Source organism: Pleuronectes platessa, chromosome 1, assembly GCF_947347685.1.
Source record: "Pleuronectes platessa chromosome 1, fPlePla1.1, whole genome shotgun sequence".
Classification (NCBI taxonomy): Eukaryota; Metazoa; Chordata; class Actinopteri; order Pleuronectiformes; family Pleuronectidae; genus Pleuronectes; species Pleuronectes platessa.
Window position 1 is genome coordinate 19,436,202 of NC_070626.1, and position 25,497 is coordinate 19,461,698.

Genomic DNA, 25,497 nt, shown 5'->3' on the forward strand with positions numbered 1-25,497 from the left:
AATTTAAGAATTGAAGAATGCCTTCTTATTCATGACAATATGGAACTTTTATTTCCAGCCATGACCTCTGACCCTTTTCTTTCTTTCAATTTGTTTTGTTGTATGTTTATGTTCTATATCTTCTGGCTCAGTCTGGTTCTATATACTGTTCTTGAGTTGACAACTTGAAATCTGTATTGGCCAGCATTTGATACTTAACAGATTTAACAACAAAAATATTTATATTGTATGCTTGCTGTATTTCTTCCACTGTAGCAATTTATTCTGTTGTTAGTTGTTTATACACGTCTATATTTGCATGTTTATTTCAATATCTCCTTAAACATAAAGCACAAATACTGTAGGTATACATCCTCGGTCAAACATCCTGTGCCACTGCACTTTACCAAGTTTCTTGTCAAAAATCGTTTTTGATTAAATTCTATTTCAAACCTTATCTTATGTTGACGTGTAGATATATTTTTCAATTTAGTGTTCAGCTGCCCGGTAGACACAATGCTTTTAGTTCTCCTTTTTACGAGGATTCATGAACGGAGAATGAAAAGAATCTGCCTTGGCCGTGACCGTGCTGCGCACGCGCATGTGTAAATGCAGCTCTCGCGTGATCTGACCTCCCGAGCTCCCACCACAAACGAGAATTCAGAAATGAAGTTGAGGCAGTGAGTTTGGAATTGAGTTCACCATATTTTTTAACCATTAAAAGTTAATAATTATTTTTCTACGTAACGATGTGTTGAATTTCTCCAAATATAGTCCGCTGTTCATATGGGGCATTTTTATTTATTATTTAATATTTTGCGGTTTCACATGCAGTAACTCTGTAGAAACACTGGGTGGCAGCCATTTCTCAGCTATACATGAGAGAAGCCTGAGCACAGACACATAACTATCACATAACTATCAGACTGTATCAAAACATTCCTCCATCATGAATGATCGTTTATTTGTATCAGTAAGACAATGGCAGTGCAGAGGAAGTTCTGCAAAGGAATGATTAACGATCAAGTAGTTTGATTTAATTCAGACTCAACACATTCAGCGTAAATGGTTTCGTCAAACATTGCTTCATACACAGACTTTTACTGCCTTAATAATAATATCTTTGCGTTGCTTTTCTCTATTATTCTCAGAAGCAGGATCTTGTCTATAAAACATAGTTGGTGAATGAGGAAGTGAAGATCTGACGATGTAAACAACTCATAGACTGATGAATGAAACAATAGCATTCTGGATCGAGTTTTCTGTTTGGTTACAGAGAGGTTCACAGATCAATGTTTTACTTGTAGAAGATATAAACAGTGTTTTAAACAGCGGTCATGTGGTTTGTCAAAACCAGGTCACCCCAGCCCCACTTTGAAAATTAGTACAGGTCCTGGGAGTGAAAAAAACTAATTCAGTATACATGTATATCATGATTTTGATTAACACAACAGGATGTCGGCCATTTTCGATTTTGTACATGTTGTGTATTTTAAAGAACTCCTCCTAGACCTCAAATTCGGGGAGTGTCATCTTGACTTCATGGAGGTTAAATCTAAGTCAAATTTAAACGTCTTACACTCTGCGTCCATTGACCGAAACCATTTCAAACTCTGTCGGAAGGGCCTCAAGACATTGATGATGAAGTCATATGGAAACAGAGTTTTTGTTAAACACCATATTAGTGGCGTGGCTTTAACTTTCAACTTGTCGCAGGGACACGCAAAACTGCTGTAGCTTCAGTGTACATTGTTCAATCTCCCTCAAACTACAAGTGTTTAAAAACACAACACTGGCGACAGGAAGTTCACATGTTTTACGCTTTGATGCAGTGCTCCTGTCTGCTTAACAGTCTACAGCTCAAATGAGCTCAGACAAGACATAAGACCTTCATGATACTTCATGGTCAGAATTGTGACATTTCCTCAAACTGTGTAAACATTGAAGTGCTGCGAAGGTTGATCCTTCACCAAAGGAGCAAGATTTTGCACTGTTGTGCAAGTTCACACCTCTCATGAACTAGTTCAAAGTTCAGTTCATACAAGTAAACATGAATAGTTCACGTTCATAGTTCACCATTTAAATTCTGAACTAGTTCATAGTTCAGTTCATTTCATAGTTTTAAGGTGGAAAGTGAGAATGAAAGACTTAACTTGTTAAAGAAAAACTTATCCATCCCTACCCCTTGCCTTTACTGTCGGAATGTTTATCAGACAGTGTGTAAAAATCCCTCTCTGCTTTCTCTTGCCATCTGTATATGAGACCGAGAGCTGTTGTGTTGCAGGTATGGCCTGCCCCTTTAAGGAAAGTTTGTAGTCTGTGACGTAGTGCAACTGGGTATTGTGGGAAAAGACGATAGAGTCTGTGTATAACGAGAAGTGACGGACCACCAGGTGATGCGAGTGTTGCTCATGCTGTAGATCCGAGAAATAAAGTGGCCCATTTTAAGTAAAGAAACATCTCCTCCTTATTCACGGAGCGGTCCGGACGGCTGGTTACCGACCAGACAGCGAGCCAAGATAACCAGTGACAGGGGCGGCTCCTGGTACAGACGACATAGGAGACTGATTCATCATGACGTGACACATGCAATGTAAAACAATACATTAACGTCACACCATCATCCTCTAAAACCCCGGGGACTCACCGGAGGTAGAAGCGCTGTGAAAAGCGGTCCGCCTCCTTTCCTCGCCCATGTTAAATACTTTAGCTGTTCGCACCGGCAGCGTAGTGCCGGGAAGAACCAGGAAGCGCTGCGGCCACACACAATTTTTAAATTAAAAAAAAATATATATAAAATTAAATATATATATTTTTAAATTAAATTAAATTAAATATATATATATATATATATATATATATATATATATTTTTTTTTTAATTAAATGGGGAAAAAAAAAAAAACTGCGCGCGCACATCCTGCGCAGAAGCCTACTGCGCAGGATGTGCGCAGAAGCCCATTGCGCACATGATGCGCAGAAGCCTACTGCACACATCCTGCGCAGAATAGTATGGGATGCATATTCGATCATTTATATCATATAAAATATTTCATCTATATCGTTTAAAATCATTGTTCAGTGTGTTTCGTGTCGCGAAATGCTCGCGTCAAGCGGAAAGATAGACTCGACGCCGAAACGATCGCTGCACGGCGCTAGGCAGCCTTGGAGCAGCGCAGCGCTCCAGCGTCCGGTGTGACCAGCACAACGGTTTAACATGGGAGTGGATGGGAGCCAGCTGTTGTTTAAGGCTTGCTTCTGCGTCCGGTGTGAATACGGCGTTACGAACAAGAAGTGTGTCGTGTTCACTGGACTTTAATAAAGAGAGAAGAGAAGTTTCCTGTCGTCTACACGCGAGGACGCTACAATATGAACGTGTTCACCGTTCAAATTCATTATTTGTCATTGAGTTGCGTTCAGTTCATCGTTCTCATAAAAGTTGTTCAATGAACGCGTTCTTTTGCGTTCGTTCATGCACAACACTGAAGATTTGTCATAACTCCACTGTGCATTTCTCAACCAGCACCAAATGTTGTGACAGCTCCATATGTCAATGGTAACCCAGGGCAATAGCGCCATCTACTGATTTGTCATGAAACAGGAAGTATTTTTTGACTCCACTGTGCACTGCCCAATAAGCACCAACATTTTTTACAAAACTTACGTTCTTCTATAAAGTAAGAAAGGAAAAGTGAAAATAAAGATTTTGTTTTGTATCAAGGGGGTCACACTTTTGTTTGTGACTTCCTATTTAACTCCACCCAGGCTTCATATAAAAGGATTGATTAAGAAAATAACTCATTGTTTTCATTTTGGAATGATGTGTCAGTGGTCATAGATTCCTTTGACCTCTTAGGCAAAATATATCAAAGGTGAAATAAGGACGTTTTTTTAACTAATATTTAATGAGCAAGTTATGACATCCATAATGAAAAAGTAGCCAAATTTGCGTGTTGATAAAGACATTTCTCTCTCCCCACCACCACCACCCAGCCAGGCTGACGTCACGCAGAGAGAGAGGGGCAGGGCCGAGCGGGGCCGCCGGTGTGTGTGATGGATCCAGCTAACTAGGAAGGGCGGCTGTGCCTTTAACTGACAGGAACCGAAACAAGAAGCAGTCAGCGCCGCAGCTGGGTCGCTAAGCTGCCTTCACTGGGACCCACCGGGGATTTCGATATGCTACTTGTCAAAGTGACCCTCCTGCTCTGCCTGCTGACGGACATCACGGGTGAGTTCTTCGGACGATTCGCGCGGAAAGGAAAGTGTCGAGCAACCGTCAGCGGAGCTCGCGCTAATCGGATCAGGCACTTGCACTCTGGCTATCTAACTTGCTAGCTAGCTGGCTAACGCTACAAAGTGCGGCGTTTGCGGCTGCTAAGCCGCTGTGTATTGACACGGTGTTAACCCGGGACAGGCCCGAGAGGCTGTCTCGACCGGGTGCCAGGTTAACTCAGTGAGTTTGACACAGGGGGGGGGGGGAGTTCTCTAATGGAGGAACAACCTGTGGTTTTTGACAGTTAGTGAGAGGTGAACTAACGTCACGGCGCTAACGTGTGATCACAAACAGCGCAGTAGTTTGTAGCTAACAAACTACCCAACACAGTAGTTAAAGTGTGTAGCTGTGCTGGGGGGTTTATGTAAAGTAGGGTTCTATACAGACACAGGAAATGCTCCACCGCTGACGCCTCCCTCCTGACAGCAGCACGCACACATCTGCAAGGTACATCGGTTGAATGGTGTTGTTACAATTGTCAAATTAAAACATGTCCAGTCGCTGAATAACCGTGTCTAGAGATGCGTAACAAATAGGTTTTTGATTGTGTTCGATGCAGAAGTTGCGATACGACTTTCACAACAAAGTTTGAGTCAGAAAAGCAAAGTCAAGTGTTGTGTAACTGAGGAAAATACAAGACAATGAGTCAAAGCTGAAGATTGGGAGGCTCTCCAGCCAGATGAGTCAAGCTGTTCAGAGGGGCTTCTGTGCTTGGACAACACGATGAGCCTCATAGAAAGAGTAGCTGCCAAATACACGTACATCACATGGTCACAAGATTATGATTCAAAGTGTATATCATTGTTTTGTAAACGTTGAGATCACTACTTTACTGTACAAATATTTAGAGTCACTAAAAAGTGAAACGGAGCAGAAACCGTATGTAAAATCAGTACAGGAAAACCAGCATGTTTTTTAGTTACCATCAGGCTTCTCTAATGGTGAACGTATGCTTTATCGCTTTTTAAAGTGATGGCCTTTGACTTCATCTTCTTTTGGAAAACGTTGTATTTTATTGTTGAACCTTTTAATGCTTTCGAAATTTTGCATTTGTTATAAACAAGAATATTTTTTGTCTAAAGCTTATAAAAGCCTAATGGCTCTGTGGCTTGATTCATATATGTTTCATTGAGCCTTCCCTTTTTTTCTGGTATATATATTTATGCTTGTTAATCTGTTTTTTAAAACTGTCTCTGTACAAGCCTGATCCTTGCATTCTACCTGACACATAAGCAAGTGAGTTCTGCTGCGGTTTTGCTTTGTGAACATTGAGCAAGCCCTCCTTTTTGTCTATACTTCTACCTGACATCAGTCTGTTCATTCATTGGATTGGTGTCCCTGCTGCACCGAGGCTGCGTGCACGCAAAACAAAGTGAGGAAACTGTTTATATTCCCTCTCAAGATTAGTCAAAGTTGGGACAAAAGATGTCCTGATCCGACCCTCCATCGCTACAAAGCCAGCTTCCCTCATTCCAATACACTGCAGTAATAGTGAGGATCAGAAATGTGTGAGGAAATCAGTGTGTCGTAAAAAGTAGTTTTTATGATTCGGACAACGTTGCTGGTACCTGGCCTGCGTCCAGTGATGGTGTGATGCTGAGGATTTTTGATCCTCAAATTGCCTCTTGAGCAGTCTTGGTCAGATATATTGCTTGCAGATTACAACCAACCCTCTTACAGGGTTTTCTCCCCAGTACTGTATCATGCACAATATTAAAGGAATACATTAAGCTTGACTTGAGATGCAGGGTTTTAGAGTTGTCAGGTTAGATAACTTGCTGTCACCCATGTATGGTATGATCAGATGTGAACCATGCTGTTACCACCTCCTCGGTTTCTGTCAGCGCTTTCCCTCTGACAAGGATTGCACTCCACATATCACTGGGGCACTCGGGGCTGAAATGGACTGCATTGAAATTATGATGACATCGCCGTTTACAGTGCAATTGACTGGCAGGTTTTTTCCAGTCTTGCTGTCTTCCAGTAAAATTCAAGTACTTATCTATGTAGGAGCAGAGTAAGGATTGTAGCATTACTGTCAGGTCAGGATTCAGCTAAGTTTAAAAGTATTAGTCACTTATCTGGCAACACATTTTTAAAAGTCCTACAACACATCCCACTTTATATTTCACAGAACATATTTAATGAATCCATTTTGGTGAGTTTAGACTCAATGTGTTGCATCCTAAATAAAATAATGAAATGTAAATAGAGCCTATTCAATGAATACACATGGAACTCACATACATTCTATATGAAGCTATATATTTCTTAAAGCAATATGCAATATCAATTTTATCAAGTTGCAAGCATTTGACAGACACAGCTCTGTTAATGGTAGATGAGAGGAAATGTGTAGGTTTAGGGGCTACGTGGGGGGTTGTTCAAAGTGAATGCTGTGTTGAATTCTGGTGAAAATGTTGTAACACCAGTATATCCATGTTGTTTAGAGTAACAGTTTGAAAAGTAGCCTGGGGCCACACCACATTCTTGGAGCAGAAAATACAGAGTCCGTTATATATTTATCTTTTTGAAACACTTTTTGCCAAGAGAGAGAGATAGAGAATGTCATGCAGCGAAGGTCACCAGAAATAAACTGGGCACATTGCATTGTTCTCAGTGGGATCTCTCTAGCCCCTCCACCATCAGGACACCCTTGGTCAGTCAATTTTTTACTTTGATGATCTGGTAAAGTTGCTGGCAATATCTAACCCACTGCCTCTGTAGTATACCAATTTGATCACAGGTTTTAAGTCTTTATAAAACACTTTTTTTTTTAAATTTTTTTTTTTTTTTATGTCAAACAGTTTTAGAGTAGCTGCCTCTCTTTATGAAGAAGTTTGCATATACATTAATATCCTAGTTTTTATCATATTCTGCATGTGACTTGATGTTTACATGGATAACTGGTTAATCATTCCTCTATAGGCGATGCTCTCATTTGTCTGGATGTCCCTTTGATTCCTTGACATTTCATTCTCTCTGTGATTTCCCTACCAGGGAAATTACCTCAGCATTTTCCCCTTTTTGCTGCATTTAGCTTTTGCATCTTCTCATCAGTAATAACTGACAGTTAGTTAATCAGTGACAGATCTTTACTACAGTGTGTAAAAACAACTTTGCATTACATATTTGTATTTGATGAACAACTACTGTATGCAACCCATCTGGCTCTGGCACCACTGTCACTATATTCAAATTTATTTTTGGGACAATGCAATGAAGGTCTGCTCAGTTATCTGAAACCAGGATCTAATGTTTACATACTCAAAATATCCATCAGTCCAGTAGAGCTGATAATAGCCAGGAAGGAATGTGCAAGTAAATGAACTCTGTGGTTGCTACATTCATTTATGATTCTTGTATGTTAATGATTTAATGTGAGGAAATTTGTTTTAACATCCCAGAAATGCCCAATTTATTGCCTAGTGATTACGCAAGTGGCCATCTTGACTATTCATCAATGTGCTGCCTCTTCATTGTTTATTAATACTGTTGTCATTGTTTGTTTTGGTACAAAATCAACAGATTCCCTCATTATTTATACTTCGCTCTTCTCACCCCTGAACCCATTGTATTGATTCCTTTTCTGTTTGTTGATTCAGTGTAGTTTACTGTCATTATCTTTTAAAAGTGCAAACTAAGCTGATTCCATGGTCCCTTTGCATTCATGGACCAGTTGCTACTTGCCTGGTGCAGCCTCTCCCTGTTTGGGAGTTGTTGCTCCCACCACATACAAACTAAACTCTACAGTAATAAAGAAAACTGTGCAGTTTAAAACCACAGTGAAGGTGGAGAAATTTCATTATCATGTTTTGCCTGTGGGAGTCTTGTAGTAGTAAGGTTTATTCATTACAGCTCAGAGCTCATTGTCAAGACTCAGCTCTTAATAAACTTATTTATAAAGGCACATTTTGTAGCTCAGAGCAGAGTTTTTCCTGTTGGAACCCAAACGCTCAGGCTGATATTGAGTCTGTAGCATTCTGTTTTGCCTTGGAATGTAGATTAGCATTTTAACAGTCTGCGACAAACCCAGTCAGTGAGCTCGCACAATGACATACAGTACCACTGAAACAGAACCTCAGTCACCTGATGCGCATCACATGCTCCTCACTTGTGCTTTAAACTGACCGCCTTCTTTGTCTTTGTGAAAAGAACAAAGAAAACAGTGGGTTTAAAAGCCAACAGGATTATCTCGGTGGGTTCACGTCAATAAGCTGAATAAGCCTTTTAAGCATAACTAGTCAGTGACAGTTTGTACTAAAACTTACTGCTTTCTTTTCACAACCTGGTTCCTATAAGACTTTTTAATGAAGAGCTTCTCACTTGTGCCTGTATGAAAAGCAAACGGTAACGTCATTGTTTGTTTCAAGTCAAGACCAAAACCAACATTCATATTCAAAATTGTTATACGTGTTTTACCTGTCACGGTTTGTTCAATGTCCATTGTAACATCAATATAAATATTTATTGAGGTTTATTGGGATTAAAGAAAATAACATCATGATAAATATACCTATTGTTTTAAGCCAAGCTGTACAGGTGAGGCTTTTTGCCTGTCGAATCCATAATAGTGTCCTAAGATAAATGAGGTCACTACTGTCATATATAATAGGATGAAACCTAGTGGTAAAAAGAAGATACACATAGGGTAGTTTTGTTAGCAATAGAACAATTGAAATTTAAAGGGATGAAGTGACTCATCCAATGTTTTTAGCACACCATGCTGCCCTTTTTCCTGAATTCCTTAATGTGAGATGTAGAAAGTTGTAATATCTGTTGCATCAGTTAAATTCTATATAAGTTGGATAACAGCCTATCAAGTGTACCAAGAATGAAAATATCAATTCATCATGTGACTTTCCTATACTGCCTTACAGCAGACTTTTGTTGACAAACAGTGACGAGCCATTGAATTCTCTTTCAGGTCAGTCTGGGAAGCCATTGAACAAATATATTCGTCATTATGAAGGTCTATCGTATGACACAGCGGCTCTGCACAGCAGTCACCAGAGAGCGAAGAGAGCGCTGGCTCCGGCAGAAAGGGCCGTGCATCTGGACTTCCACGCACATGGAAGGTCAGTTTGAGCACACACACACACACGCACATGCACACGCACACGCACATGATGCTTTCATTCACTCACCTTAACGTCATTTCTTTTCTTCATTTTAATTTATCTCGCCACTGTTTACCTGGATTATGCTATTCTTGGCTTGTTGCGTTTAGATGCCATGTCATCGCAACATCATTGTATGTATTATTTGTCATTGATAATAAGTTTAGCTCAAGACCAAACAAACGTTATTGTAATACTAGGTAATCAAATTACTGAAATTCAGAGCTTACAAATCCAAATTTTGGGGAAGTGCTTGCTTGTGTGAAAGTTAAAATAAACTCGAACATTTTAGTGTGTTGATCTTGATGTTGTTTGGAATGGGTTTTATACCTGCCACCACAGTGCAGACTTCTCTGGGAGAACAATGAATCGCCAACATGGACAAACCATGTTATTGCAAGCTGTTTTCAAATCCATCCCTTTTTTTCCGTCATGTTCTTCCCTGTGTGTTTCGTCTGCCTCTGCTTTCAATGACATGGAACATGAGATGAGCTCTTGTCAGGGCTAGGTGGTTGGAATACAATGAGGCCAACACTGTTTGGGACACAGATGATTTGAGGCCCCATACGACACTGTTTCTGTTTTCAGATCTGTATCAGCAGTTTAATGAGTGACAGCCGGATGTAGCAGAATGTGTGTGAGAACAGCATTTTGCAAATAAGTTGCTTACAATGCTGAGACAAGAAAGTAAAAGTAAAAGTATTCACATTGAAGGCAGAAACTTATTTAGCATGTTAGCAAAGATTCTCAAAGCATCTTTTACAGTATATACCAGTATGTTCTGTTTCTTTCATGCCTCTGTGCTGATCGTAGCCAAGGCCATTATGTTTTTGGAATGGGAGGTAAAGAACATCCCATTGTCGTGAACGTCTTGAGGGAGCATCACTACATTTGACACAAAGGGTTGTCTCAAGGGAGAACTGGTTAGAATTTGGTGCTCAAAGGTCAAGTTTACTGTGACATCGCAAGGTTCTGCGAAAACATTAAGCTGACCGTTATTCAACGTCAATACAGGAACAGAATGGGAGATTGTGAACATATTACATAACTGTTAGGAGTTGGGTGGCAACGTTCAATCTGTCATTAATGAAAACTGTGGCATTCAGAGGCATACATCTGATATTTCTAGTTAACCTCTGAGCAATGTCATGTCATGTTATGTGAGACTGGTAGTTACATTTTCTTTACTCGCATCAGGAATCAAAGATATGGTTCAAAATGCCTTTACTGAGAACAGTGACCAGATACAACTCCAAGGAGTCACTGAGTCCCGACTGCCTGTCCCAAAGTAGACCCCAGGTCAGGACCACTGCATTGACATACAGCATGTGGACGTGCTGGCTTGTCTTCATTCACCAGCAATAAAAGTTAGTTTTCTGCTGCTTTGAACGCTAACGTCATCTCTTTAGTATTCATATACACAACTACACACAGACACACACACACACACACAGAGTAAAGCCTATTTTAAAGTTCTCTCTTGTAATCTTGGTGCAGTTCTGGGGCTAATCTTACTAGTGGAAAATGTATTTCCATTTGTCCCTATCTGCTTTTTTCCCCTTTTCTCTTTTCACAAAGCACCACATTGAAGAATGAGACAATCATTAACCTCAGCAACACTGTTTTTCCAGCCAGCGCCCGTGTTTTCTATCAAACAGATCCACTTCCTGTACATTTGTGCTCCTTCCTGTCATTGCTGGGGCTGCCTGTATTGGTGAGGTAACCACAGAATCACAACGCTAAAGAAGACATGAACAATATTTAGTAGAAGACTTTGAATTGGAGCCGTTTCGGCCTTCAGGAGATCTACTGTAAACTAACTGGCAATGATGATCCTGAATATTGTTTCAATAACCAGGCAAAAGGGTAAACCATGATTGATATATGAATATAATGAATTATCTTTGTTGTAAGTTTCCATAATTTTTTCTTGTTACATGACATAATAACTCGATAATAATCAGGCTGTAATGTAGCACCATTGTGAAAATTGAAAATTAACGTCAATTTTCATTGAGTGTTTTGTAGCATTATGAGCTCTTATTATTACTTGTGCGATGTCTGTTCATATCTCTTTGGAATGGGATGTTTGTTGGGTCTGTGGACGCGGAGGCCACCGCAGCTCCACAAAGAGCTGTTGACGTTTCAACTGAGTTAAGTCAAGGCTGTTGTCTATTTTGTTATTGACGTCATATTGTTCATAAATATCAGTGTTTTACATATTATTTAAAAAATCATCTTTATGAGTTACCGAACCAAGCTAGTGCTCATAAAGCTTATATCTTATTTTTTGCATATAGTGTGTACAATCACAGACGAGACACTCTTCCCTCTGTGAGAGAGTGGCTTTGTGGCACTGTGGAGGTTTGTTGTCACAAGAGAAAAGCGTACTTGTGTTGGCCCACTCACATATTTGTTGCTGGATCAGGTGACGGAACAAGGCGGGGCAGACACTGCGGAGAGCTTCTTAACAGACAGAGAGGCCAAAAGATTGTGCTAAAGCGTTGGATCATACAATGCTGGTGGAAGTGACTCACAGTTTGTGTCCAGCTTTCCAAGAATGAGCCGTTAGATGTGCTTGTTTTCAAACTTTGTCGTACGTGAAAAAACCTCCCTGGCATCAAACATGAACCCTTGTAGAGCGAGCGGCTTGTGACTGTGTGATGACTCTCTTCCTGTCTGGAGTATGTGGGGCTGTTGGGCCTCGGGGCAAGTGAGGAGGACAGAGTATGGCTTTCTTAAATGCCGTCGCACTACAATAAGGTGGATGCTCTTTCAGGAAATCGAATCATGTGACAAGACTGCATATTGTTTTTCAGCTAGATAGTGTTCCATCTGTGGGCATATCATTTCTATGGACATGGCTTAAGGGCACGTCGTTTCTTTTAGCTGGCCTGCTTACTGAGCAAAGAGTATGACTGTCAGATGCTTGAGTCAGTATGTTCAGCGTTTGAGAAGAGTCTGAATAATTTATCAGTCAGCTGCTTCTCTTAGACAAGTCAGTCTGACTTGCTCGTCAGATGCTTCTTCTCTTGTCTGTTGTCAGCAGCATTTTTCTTTTTTGCCTTTTTAACTTGATAAAGTGATTTTCTCTCTTATTGGCATTTTCTTTTTCTTTATCACTTTGTAAAACTAGGATGTTTGACTGTACAGGGATTTTCTTGGCTTTCTGTCTTAAGACATTTGGAAATGGTTGAGATGAGGAAACAAGTGGTAAAAATTTATGAAGTTTTGCAGTTTGGAAGTAACTAGTGTTAATGTGTTTTTTTGTACTCAGGGATCCATCTCTGCTGAAGAAAAACTGATTAAATTCCTAAGAAAATAATTTATATTCTGCAGAAACGAGTCGCTGATCTTTGGGGGGGGGGGGGCATAGATGGAGTCATACTGATTGTTGTAGAGGACGTGCAGGAGGGAATGGCGTGGGCGTTTCAGGCTGAATAAGAGGCAGGAAGATTTATGACAGTCTTTGTTTCACATCTAGCAGTCCTGACTTTTTTTTGTTCAAACTCCTAAATGTCTTTCTTTTTCTTTTTCTGTTTTCATTGTCTTAGCTTCATTTGAAAAGGTCCTCTGACTGTATATTTTGACGCACAGATCCAGCTTTAGATGAATGAATATAGAGTATTGGTGATTAACTGATGGACTAGTGGCAGAAACTTGGACTATGGGCAGAAAAGGTCTCTGGTTCGTCTCTGGTTCGACTCCATGGAGAAACAACAAAAAAACGAACCTGGATTGATCTGTCCAACATCTGCTCCCCGGGCGCCGTACATGGTCGCTCACTGCTCTGTGTGTCCTTCACCAGATGGGTCAAAAGCAGAGGTTAAATTTCCCTACCTGCATGAGTGTGCCTGTGCATGTGTTTGGGACAAATAAATGCATCTTAATAAATGCATCTTAATATGGTACTTTTCTTGTACCAAAATTAATAAAAAGAAATGCAGTAAGGGTTAAATAAATTTTTTGGGGATTTGAGTCCCTGAACTAATACAAACATTAGACATTTCTTCATGAATAATCATCCATATTGTTGGTACCAGTGAACTAATATGTTGAAAATACTTCAACAATAACATAAATGTGTTTGTGTGTGTGTGAAATGAGAAATGGAAAATTGAATCACAGTGCAGGTCAATGAATCATCCTGGAGGAGGAAATCCTGGTCTCTGTCTGACCCTCGCAGCATTATTTCCTATTTCATTTCCCCAAACAAACGTGCTACTCCTCCCCATATCCATCTCTACGTCACTTATACCCCAGGTTTATCTTTATTTACTCTGTACTAAGCTTTTTCTTTTTGCTTGTTCCCACCTGTGACTGTGTGGGTTTCTACAGTACAAAAACATACAAACTTGGAAAGGTTAGGTGGACACTCTGAATTGTCTCTAGGTGTGAATATTTGTGTGATGGTTGTTTGTCTTTGCATGTCAGCCCTGTGGTACAGCTACCTGTGCAGGGTGTGCCCCGGCTCTTGCAACCCCTGTCATGGCCCCTAAAGGATAAGCGGTATAGATGATAGGAGGGTGGATCATCTAGTTTGGTCTTTCCCGCTCCAGTTTTACTCAGACTCTAAAGCTCAGCCCTTAAAAAACAGTTGAATCATGTCTGTGGGCGTGAGTGTCTCCAAAATAACCCTGAGAGTGCCATCAGATTTTCTCATTTTGGGCTTCGGGATTAAAATCTTTAGATTTTGAAACATGGCCATTAACTATAAGCCATTGTTTTAAGGAGAAAATGTAGGACCTAGTTTTTTTGGATGAGATGGATGCTCCTCAATCATTTTTATTCCTGCTTGACACGACAAATCTTGGATTATGTTAGGCCACTAAAAGAATGTTAAACAGAAATGTCCATAAAATATAAAAACATGAAGAATGTCAGATTCCAAATTTTACATTGTCTTATCTTTACAAAACAAAAGTGATACAATGGAGGTCTCAGTGTGAGAGAGAGTAATGTGATCATCATTTGAGTCATCTGGAGGGAGCTTCACAGCTTGAGGTTATCCCCATGTGATTGATAAAAACATTCCTCATCCAAACTGCTCACTGTGTTGCCTTAGGTCTCTGGGAAGCTGGTGGCTCATGTGCACCTCATGTGATGCGAGCCTTTTTTCTTTGACGTGATGGTTATGTGAACGAGAGGATTACAAAAAAATATATATTATGGCCGTGCACAAATGTTCATGTGTTTTTCCTCATGACATAATTCTTCTGACTCACTGAGCACTGCAGCCTGGTGGGGCTCAGGAAAAACGTGTAAATGCTGCTTCCTTTTTCTTCTAAATCCTTTGTGTGCTGGCAAAGCTTTCAACTGTGTGTGTAATTCATATTATTGAACCTTGTGGTATAAAGCATGACTTTATCATTGCGGACTGAGTATCAAACTCTCTGCGGGACTGTGTATCTATGTTTCGCTTTGTCAACATGTCAGTATGTTCAAGCACAAGTTTGCTTTACATTTTCTCCTGTTCTTCTTTTCAGACATTTTAACTTGCGGATGAAGAGGGACACATCTCTATTCTCTCCAGATCTCATCATTGAGGTGTCAGGAGAGGAGTCACCTGTTGATACTTCGCACATATACAGCGGAGAAATCTTTGGTAAGTCGCACACCACATCCTCTTTAGTCTTGTGGTATGTATCATTCAATTACATTTAAAGTCTTTGACAACACTTCTCATTTTTTCATCGGCAATCTTTTCTCTGTGTGTGTGTGCGTGTGTTTGAAATATAAAGGTTGTTTTAGTCAAGTGTTTATTATGTCACATCGCACAACCCAACACACACAGGACCCCTTGCATCCTGTTCTTCCTTCCTTCCGCTCTCCTCCCCTTCACTTCCTGGACGTCTCTCTGTTGTTTGTCTGCAACTGTGTTAAAAAAAAGAGACAGAGATTAGTATTATTCTCAAAGAGGATGGTGAACACAAACAGTTGTCCTTAATATCTGCATAGAAGTTTCATAGATGAAAAGTGTATTTGTAGAAATCCATACAAATGTTTTTAATCCTAAGCAAATATAATGTGATTTGTGTTCATAACCTTCAATTGTTCAACAAATATTGTGATTTCACGAGACATGTAACATGAATCCTCATAGTTACAATTCCTAAAATGTTAAGTTTAGTTTTTCACCTAGATTGGTTAGAAAGACTTAATGTGCCTGATTGAGTTTATCGAACAGTTCATATTTAAAAGCTTAATCTTCTTGAATCTTTGGATCAGATGTTTTTTATTTGTATAATCACCACAGTCCAATAATACTTAGATCGTAAGTTGACAATTTCAAAGTTCTTGACAAACATTATATCTAGTTTTCCTCTGCTCATCCCTCCTCTCCTGTGTTTCAGGTGAAAAAGGCACATTGACCCACGGCTCTGTGGTTGATGGGCGCTTTGAAGGCTTCATTAAAACCCACCAAGGAATGTACTATGTTGAACCCTCAGAGAGGTACCTACAGGACAAGAATGTTCCCTTCCACTCTGTAATCTACCACGAGGATGACATCAGTAAGTTTAATGAAGCACTACAAGTAGTTGAAGTCCTTATACATTGTATGCAAGAACGGAGTCGGTTTGATCTTTTACAATGACACAGTCACAGCCCGTTGGATAATCAGAAGTAGTTTCAAAAAAGGATTGACAAATTCTGAATGAAAGATTAAGACAACCAAGTTATTAAAGGAACTGAGAAAGTATATTAAAAGTTATACGTTTTTAATGTTATAACTATTGGAGAAAACTTTCCATTTCTAGGGTTAGAATAAAACTATGATGTGTTGTAAGGTCAGGGGCTGATGGTTAATCAGTTCCTAGAGTACACTGACTAGATGGGAGGGAAGTTTGGTTAGACTGACTGGTATCAGCAGGATTTGGCTCTGTGTCATAGACCATGTCGATAGTATTCATACTGAAGGTTGGGTTGGAACACAAATGAGCGTGGGCATGACTCATAGCCACTCTGCTAAAGGACAGACTGCAGCCAACAGAGACATTCTCAGACAGGAAACTTCAAGCCTCTCAACCATCTCCTGGAGAACAGATGACTCTGAATGCATTTGACAGTGATCAGTAAGTTTTATACAGACAGGGTGTGATTGTGGGTGAACATAATGAAGTAAACACGGAGATGAACAAAAACACAGTGCAATGTATTGAGCCTCGTGAAGCTCAAGGAACTTAATATATCCGACAGGTAGTGAGTCGGTTATTAACTCAACCCTGGATTAAGGCTTCCTGGCATTCACTGCAGTTTGCCCCACTGGTTAATTGTTTTCTAACGCACACCTAACCACACTTGCCTAAACAAACAAATGGAGAATCTTTTGAACAGCCAATTCAATTGAAGGGACAAGAAGCCGTTTGGAGGGTAGGAATGAAAGTTTGCAGGTGAATAAGAGGAAAGAGCCAACTGTAGGCTCTGTCATGGGTTTATCTTCACTTCCGCTAAGGAGGTTATGTTCTCAATATAGTTTGTCTGCTTGTACATCTGTTTGCAGCAGATTCAATTGAAGGGGTAGACCCAGGATACTTTTTTTCCACTTTGTTTATCATTGCAAGATAGGGCATCAGCCTGGGTGGAGGGATGTGCTCTCAGACTACCCATGTAATTACACAGCATATAAGGCAATTCTGGATCTGCTCCTATTCTACCAATGTATCTTCATCACACAGAAAGGTGCTGGTACAGTCTGAGTTTATCTTTTCTTTTCTGGAAAAAATGCTGCAGAAGTACTTGCAGACTTAAATCAAGAATGAAAGAACTACGTGCCAGCCCTAATTTTGGAGCAGAAATCTTTAAATGTGGGTTTCCTGAGCTGGATTTCTAGTTCTTATAACCATGTCTCCTTTTGTATTTTTTGTCTGTATCTTAGCATGTTTTTGTGCTGCTGCCCACTTTGACCAGATGTGATTCATGATGCAGAGTAAGCTCTTGACTATCTCACCCTTATCTCCTCCCTATCTGCCAGATTATCCACATAAGTATGGTTCAGAGGGCGGCTGCGCTGACCACTCAGTGTTTGAGAGGATGAGGAGGTACCAGGCGTCGGCAGTAGAGGAGCAAGCCGAGGTATGTACCGACAGATCCCCTCCCCCTCCTCCCAGCTCATTACTAAACACACAGATGGACGAGGCTCGTGAGATTACAAACATCTCATAACTCATATTCAGACTGCCTTACACAAACACTTAGTGCACGTGTATATTTTTAGCAAACGTGCAAGTACTTTCAGTTGAATACCTGCTAATTATAAATGTTGAAGCCAAGCCCAGCCTTGGTTTATCTGGCTGTGTGTATTTTCCCCAGGGGTTTTGTGCCATAAGCACAAACATGAACATGGGTTATTGTGTAGAGTGTATCCAGTAATTAACTATTTTACCTGTGCAGTATCTTTAGAGCAGAAAGGCTTGTCTTCTACACAGGGGCTAAATTCACCAGACACTATTAAAGCACACTACAGTGCCTTGCAGAATAACAGGCAGCTATAATAAGACAAAAAGGAATCACTGTAATCCTGACTGATGAACATTTGACTCAGAGTCCCGCACTGGACCGGACCCAGACTTTTCTCTATGTCTATCTCATCCCGTCTTGATGGTGGTGGAAAGTGTCAGTGAATTGTAGCAGCACCTGTGCTCGTTCAGCTGTCAACGTGTTTCCTCAGCAGCTACGTGCCTTGTGTTATGCAACGACACTAGTTGGACCGGCCATCAAGAATGTTTCCACTTTTTTTAAACAGCAAGTCCACTGAGAACTTATTCATCGCTGGCTATTTTTGTCTTCATGTGATCCATTTTGATTTACTTGAAGTGAGGTTGTCAAATCTGGTGTCATAGGCTTTCACAATAAAAAATATCCTTGCAGCTGACTAGGATTCATATAAGCTGCTTTAGATGTTAAAAATACTGCACAATCATTTTTTACCTTAAACCGATCGGGTACCCGATCCGATGCAATATTATTTTCACTAGGTTTAGAATAAACTGTCTATCTCACTCTATTTACTTTTTGACTAAGTGTCTTTTTCCACCTTCTACCACTAATTCTTCCACTTTTTTTCTACAGGGGAAGAACAGCGTGTTGGAGGACGAGCACTTCCATGGTCCTCTCATTCTGAGGAAGAAGAGGGCCACAGGGAAAGAGAAAAATACCTGCCAGCTCTTCATCCAGACTGACCACATGTTCTTCAAATACTACGAAACAAGAGAGGCTGTCATTGCCCAGGTATGCAGCCATGCCTGCAGTATGCCCACATGAATTCAGTCTAGATGACAGCACCTATAGGACTGTATACTCAATTCCATATCTGTTGTTCTGCATAATTATTCATCTGCTCAGGTTATGTTTTGTCTGTCAACGAATTATTCAAAACCAGATTAGCTGATGTGTCTCAACAATCCTTATTTTTCACAAATGTCAGTATCTGTGGGAATGTGAAAATCTTGTCAGTAGTTGCTCTCCCACTGATCTTCAGCTCGCCACTTTCTCCTCAGATCTCCAGCCACGTGAAGGCCATCGACTCCATTTACCAGGCCACAGACTTCAAGGGCATCCGAAACATCAGCTTCATGGTTAAAAGGATCAGGGTGAGCTGCTGATATTTTGAGTGAAGAAGTGTGTTGAGCTGTGTGCTTGTCACAGAACCCTGTGCTGTAGACGTTATCTCCTCATTGCAAATATTTGTTAATGCCAAGGACCATTTCTTTTGTTCAAGCTGAATATACGACTGGCCCCATGGAAACCTGTGCCACCTCTCTTACCTTTTCTCTGTTTTTAACTTGTGTCGTTCAGATAAACGACACCACTGCTGAAAAGGACCCAAGCAATCCTTTTCGCTTTGCCAATATCGGAGTGGAGAAGTTTTTGGAGCTTAACTCTGAACAGAACCATGATGACTACTGCCTGGCCTACGTCTTCAGTGATAGGGACTTTGATGACGGTGTGCTCGGCTTGGCTTGGGTTGGGGCTCCCTCAGGTTTGTGCAAAACACAATCACGAACACGCCCAGAACTGTGGTGACTTCCTGTGTTGCTCAGACATTAACTTATACTTTCTAATACATAACATGCCAAATATTTTTAAGTTTGGTCATGTCAGCGTCTTAATTTCTTTACTTTTCTGTGTGTCCATTGAAAGCTGTAGGATTTGTTTGCAAAACAGTTTGAATAAGCTGCCAGAATCCAGAGGATTAACTGTAAAAATATTCAAATTTTGAATGTATTAAAAAAATAAAACAGCTTGATGTCGTATTTAGATATGACTACATAGTAGGTTTAATATTTGTATGTGGTCATGTTTGTCAGGAGTGCCCTTTTCTTTCTTGCTCTGTTTTGATGGATTCAGTTGCCTACTCCCCCACAGAGATTGACTCTGCTCACAATCTCAGCATTTATGAAATATAGTTACGGAGGCTTCTCTTGCCTGTTCCTCTGAGTACATTCGGCTGCCACCATCTCGCCAAGAACACAGCAGCAATCTCAGACAATCAATACAGACAAATTAGCAAAGCTGTAAGCTGAAAGAATCGATGGAGGGTAAGAGATTGGTTGCTGCGAGCTGTGTGAGGTGAACGTCTGAACAAAAGCAACCGTAGAACAAATGGCCATCCGGGATACTGGGGAAACTGTGCAGTCATACACATGCACAAATACATATGATGGACACATTGTTTATTGCTTTAAGTGCTCTGCTCTCATGTCTGTGCTGAGGCCACAAGTAGCCTGCTAACCACTGCATTTATGGATAATGGGAAACGCTACTGCCTGAGCTGCCAGACAGTGCTCCATGATGTACAGACAATTCCTCACACTTCATATCACAGCTTTTAGATTTTAAATCAAATATTTTCCCTTCTTTGCATTGTGCATCTTCATTTCCTTTCTATTTAAGTGCTATATTCATAAGCCACTTTATGTAATGTTTATAGTGGTAAGTGGTTCACCAGTTTGTAGGGCTGTCATGGAAATTCCAGATTTTAGTGAATTACCGTGACATTTTTAACAGTATGTTGACTGTGGAAGAGAACAACAGGCCATTCAACTGATCATTTCATGTGAATCATTTTCCCTCTTTGCTCGATTCAGTAAAGTCACAAGAATAATAATTATAAACTAGTAGTTTGAACATTTTTCACAGCTTCTGGGACACTTGGTGGTGTTGTATCTAACACCACATGTCCTGTGTCTTTTTTGATTTTAGACTTTGCCAATTTAAGTGTTATGATAAGACTAACACCACAGGACTTGGCTGATACATTGATCAGTTTGGAAAGAAAGAATAACTTGCTACTGTTTACGTGTACCATCAGAGGGCACCTGCCTTCAGGATTCAAATTATGACCTCTCGATTCCTCGAACTACAACAACAGTTCTATGAATCAAGAAACCCATATTAGCTAAATGTTTAATCCCTTCTACTCTTATCTTCTTCATTCTCCTGCCACAGGAAGCTCTGGTGGCATCTGTGAGAAGAGCAAACTGTACTCTGACGGAAAGAGGAAATCTCTGAACACTGGTATCATCACTGTGCAGAACTACGCCTCTCATGTCCCTCCCAAAGTGTCACACATTACCTTTGCTCATGAGGTCGGGCACAACTTTGGCTCTCCTGTAAGTACTGTGATTTCAAACATATGCAGCTCTGTCTCAAGGCATTTTGCGCATCTCCCCTTAACATGCCTCCTGTTTTTCAGCATGACTCTGGGATCGAATGCACCCCTGGAGAGTCGAAGGTACAAGACAAAAAGGAGAACGGTAACTACATCATGTACGCCAGAGCCACATCGGGAGACAAGCTCAACAACAACAAGTTCTCTATCTGCAGCATCCGCAACATAAGCGCTGTGCTGACGAAGAAGAGAGACGACTGCTTTGTTGGTAAATTCTCTCTCTCTCTCTCTCATAAACGTATTTATTCCTCTCTGTGTGTGAGAGAGAGAGAGGTCCTGTGCTCATGCTGTTGTGTCACTGTGTGCAGAGTCTGGCCAGCCTATCTGTGGTAACGGACTCGTGGAAGAGGGAGAAGAGTGTGACTGTGGCTACAGCGATCAATGTAAAGACCCCTGCTGCTACAACGCCAATGAAGAGGATGGCAAAAAGTGTAAACTCCAACCTGGCAAAATCTGCAGGTCAGATACGATGAGCATTTTATTTGTACAATGCTGTATTATGTTGCAGTCCTCCTAAAGATCTTTGACATGTTTGATTGCAAGTTTGTCAATTTCTTTCTACAGTCCAAGCCAAGGCCCATGTTGCTCAGCAGGGTGTTCTTTCAAAAATACAAATGACAAGTGCCGACTGGAGTCCGAATGTGCCAGAGAGGGCACGTGCAACGGAGCCACTGCTCTGTGTCCTGCCTCAGAACCAAAGGAAAACTTCACAACTTGCCATTCCGAAACGCAAGTCTGCCTCAATGGGGTATGCTGGTTTGAGTTGTTTGGGGTCCGCTAATCACAGTTGGTGAGCTTGTGTTTGCATTTGAAGTAAAAAGGTTAAGTGAACGTTTTTTCTTGCTATTCCTGCTTTTCCCGACCAGGTCTGCTCAGGCTCCATTTGTGAGAAGTATAAACTTGAGGTTTGCACCTGTGCCAGCGAAGAGGGCAAGGACGAGGCATCTGAGCTGTGCCACGTGTGCTGCATGGAGAAAAGTGAGTGTCAGGCAGCAGGACTCTTCATGAGCCAGAAAAAACATCACAGTTCTAGCATTAAGCTAGACTTAAGTGATTATATGATGATATCAGTTTTACTTGTTAGTTCTTAGTTATAATCTGGAGTAAGTCAGTAATCTAAAGGTCTTTCCCTCTTCTTCTGCCCTCAGTGAACCCCAGCACCTGCAGCAGCACAGGCTCAGCGAAATGGGAGACTTTCTTCAGCAAGAAGATCGTGACACTGCAGCCCGGCTCACCCTGCAATGACTTCAAGGGCTACTGCGATGTGTTCATGAGGTGTCGTCTGGTGGATGCCGACGGGCCGCTGGCAAGGCTAAAGAAAGCCATCTTCAATGCAGAGCTCTATGAGAATATCGCAGAATGGATAGTGGTGAGTGCAGTAACTCTCTTCAGCACAGTCACAAAGCTACTAATACAAGCTGGTTCTGCTGTGCTTCTGGTCTATATTGAATTGCTCCATTGTTACCTAGGATCACTGGTGGGCAGTGCTGTTGATGGGCATCGCTCTTATTATGCTAATGGCCGGGTTCATCAAGATCTGCAGCGTCCACACCCCCAGCAGCAACCCCAAACTGCCCCCACCCAAACCACTGCCAGGTACAGTAGATATACATTTATAGTTGTACACATGAGTTGCAGACAGATCACAGCATTCATTGACTCTGTTTGACTGTTACTGAAATGTGGCTGTTCTGTAGGTACACTGAAACGAAGAAGACAACAGCAAGCAAACCAACAGGCCCGGGGCCAGCGTCCCCAGCAACAGTACAGAGAGAACTATCAGATGGGACAGATGGAACCGATGAGACGCTGAGACACTGGTCAGCTCTTTGCCTTAGTTCTTCCTAGTGCCTACAATGAGAGCACTTCACTCCAAAGAGTTACCTTCACCACAACATTCAAAGAACTTGTAACTGAGACGCTTTCACTGGACAAAAGCCTGAAGATTTTTGTTAGTTTAATTTTTGGGCTTAACAAACTCGCTGAGCTCCTCTGCTCTGAGAGACAGATCAGCAGTTCACACAGCTTTTATTGGAAATACATATTTTTTCCAAGGAGGGACAGGAGCAAAAATCCACTGCTCTCTGTTATGTGGTCTTAATCTTCCAATTTTTTTTCTTTCAAAGAACTGACGAGAGAGAAGCAGCTTTGTGTCAGAGTTCGCCTTCCTCCGTCTGTGCAACCGTTTCCTCCCCTGTTCTTCCTCTCCAAAGTGCTGCCATCATCAGCACGATAGCAGGACTGCAAGTCGCATGAGTTTTTGCTGCCAATCCGAAACAACAGAGACATTTTCTTGGAAGAAAATACATTAAATTGCCAATGTAATTAGATTGTTTAAACAGCAAAACACCACAGCTTTTCCTTTCTAGAGCGGTCATGTTCCTTCGGTTTGCAATTGTACAGAAGTTGCAGTAGATATCTTTTTCTCTTTCGAATGAACCTGATCTTCTGTTAGACGAAGATTATTTACTGTTTTAATTCACTTTCTCAGGATTATTAACACAACAGCAAACACGTGTGTTGGGGTGAAAAGATGGCTGCATGCATATTTCAGGGCAAAGTCCCTCCTGGCTGATGCCTGTGCAGGGGGGGGGGGGGGGGTCCACATTAGCTGCTGTGGGGCGTAGAGGGCAGTTACTAGTTGGTGAAGAAGATGCAGATTATAGAGTCATCTGTTGTCAGATGGAGGGGTTGTGGCCTGGGAGATATATTTTCTAGATATGTATTTTTCTTGTCATGGTTCTGCAGGTGTGTTTACATACTGGTCTTTAGTCTGGGGCTGGAATAAATGGTGAGAGAATATATAGCTTTTATCAACCTGATTGTATCAAACTTTTAACTTTTACAAACTCGCAGTCTTTAAGAAAATGACTAGATCTGTTCAAACCACTGTCGGCTGGTTGAATCCTCTCGGCCTCTGTAGCCAGATGAAGAACCTCTTGGGTCTAAATGTGATTGTGGATTTTTGCTTTTATCGCTTTAACTTGCAATTCAGATTATTTTGTATCTCTGGAATAGTTTAATTAACAGAGGGAAACTAGAGATTCTAATTTTATTGTTCTAGCTGTTGCTGCAGGTAACGGACATTTACCAGAGTGAAACAATCAATATGTGTCGGCCATTTCTTGTTCTGTCTTTTGCTTTTTCTACTGATTAGATTATTCTTGAGGAAATTTATCCTTGTTACGCCCTCTTCCTTTGTCTAATAACATACAAAAATGTGCCTACACAGAATAGTGTGATGGAAATTGGTGAACTGGTGTCAGGGAGCTTGACTTAGCAGGAAGCAGTGCAGTGCAGGCAGTGTTGATTTGTTGTGTGCGCTGCAGAAACTGAAAAATGAAATGATGCGGCCTAGGACAACATATGATAATCAGAATGATTGACCTACTTACAGTGTGCTATATCGGCCGACACATGAAAGGAACCAAACGTTACAAACATAGAATCTCCCTTCATATTCCTCAGTTTCAGATTGTAGTTATCATTTACTTTCTGTGGTATCATTTTAATGTCCAGCCCTGCTTTGGCTTAGTTTGAGTTTTCAGTTGTCGTCTGCCACATTCGACTGAAGCCACGTTCACTGACATATTAATAAGAGTTGCGTTACTGGCAAATATTGAAAATATATATATATATAGTTTCTTAAAGTTATTTTCCGAGGGAGAACCTTGTGTAGAAAGGACTCTTATATCTCGACCCTGTGAAGGAGTTGTATGAAGCACAGCTATAGCTCCGCATTGTTTTCTGTGCAGGGTGTGAGGATGTTGATCCAATCAGATTCTATGCAGACGGTCACACGGCGCTCAAGTTGGCCACTTCACAAAGAAATGCCTTCATCGATTTCTTTCTCCGAGATGGGTACATGATCCATTCTATTGTGTTTTCAGAACATGATGGTGTTTCATGCTCCCGCAAAGTTTCGATACTGACAGAAATGCAATCCTCTACTGCTTCTTTGGCTGATTCTCTTTGTTGGTTTGGTGCTACTGGGTCAGAGCCTGAACTCTACTTTTATTATCTTGGGCTTGTGTTCATGTGTGTGTTCGACGTGCGTCTTTGCTGAATCATCGTTTTCTTTGTGTTGAGTTGGTATGGTGTGGACAATATGTGGGTGTTTAGGGTAAATACTCTGGGAAAATTCTTCTTTGCTTTCACATTTCTGTGATGTTAAGAAAACGTGCACTGAAGTGTAAGTGGTGTAAACCACGACTCCAAACCAGTAAAGGTTCAGAACTGCTGTCTGATTTTAATTTCTTCGTTTTTTATACCGTGTCTTTTTGTTTTTAATTTACTTTTTTTGTCCTGTTTCCCCACAACGCTTACTTTGAAAATTTTACTAGATTTGCAAAAGTATTGTGCAAAAATATAATTTGTCTTTGAACTACTTGAAATGCATTAATAAAACAGAATTGATCAAATGTTCGTGGTCTCTGTTTGTAATATAATAACAAA

At 40.8% G+C, this 25,497-nt stretch overlaps 1 protein-coding gene across 1 annotated transcript; it reads left to right on the forward strand.

Moving 5' to 3' along the window:
* Positions 1 to 3,999: 3,999 nt before the first annotated feature.
* adam10a (ADAM metallopeptidase domain 10a) lies at positions 4,000 to 25,463 on the forward strand. The gene is made up of 16 exons (XM_053427185.1): positions 4,000 to 4,206; positions 9,179 to 9,329; positions 14,858 to 14,976; positions 15,725 to 15,883; positions 17,344 to 17,444; positions 18,441 to 18,599; positions 18,869 to 18,961; positions 19,167 to 19,350; positions 20,820 to 20,983; positions 21,067 to 21,250; positions 21,351 to 21,501; positions 21,607 to 21,790; positions 21,909 to 22,020; positions 22,191 to 22,411; positions 22,512 to 22,638; positions 22,740 to 25,463. Exons 1-16 carry the CDS (start codon positions 4,155 to 4,157, stop codon positions 22,853 to 22,855), a joined length of 2,277 nt encoding a protein of 758 aa, XP_053283160.1. The 5' UTR covers positions 4,000 to 4,154; the 3' UTR covers positions 22,856 to 25,463.
* The last annotated feature ends 34 nt before the right edge of the window (positions 25,464 to 25,497 follow it).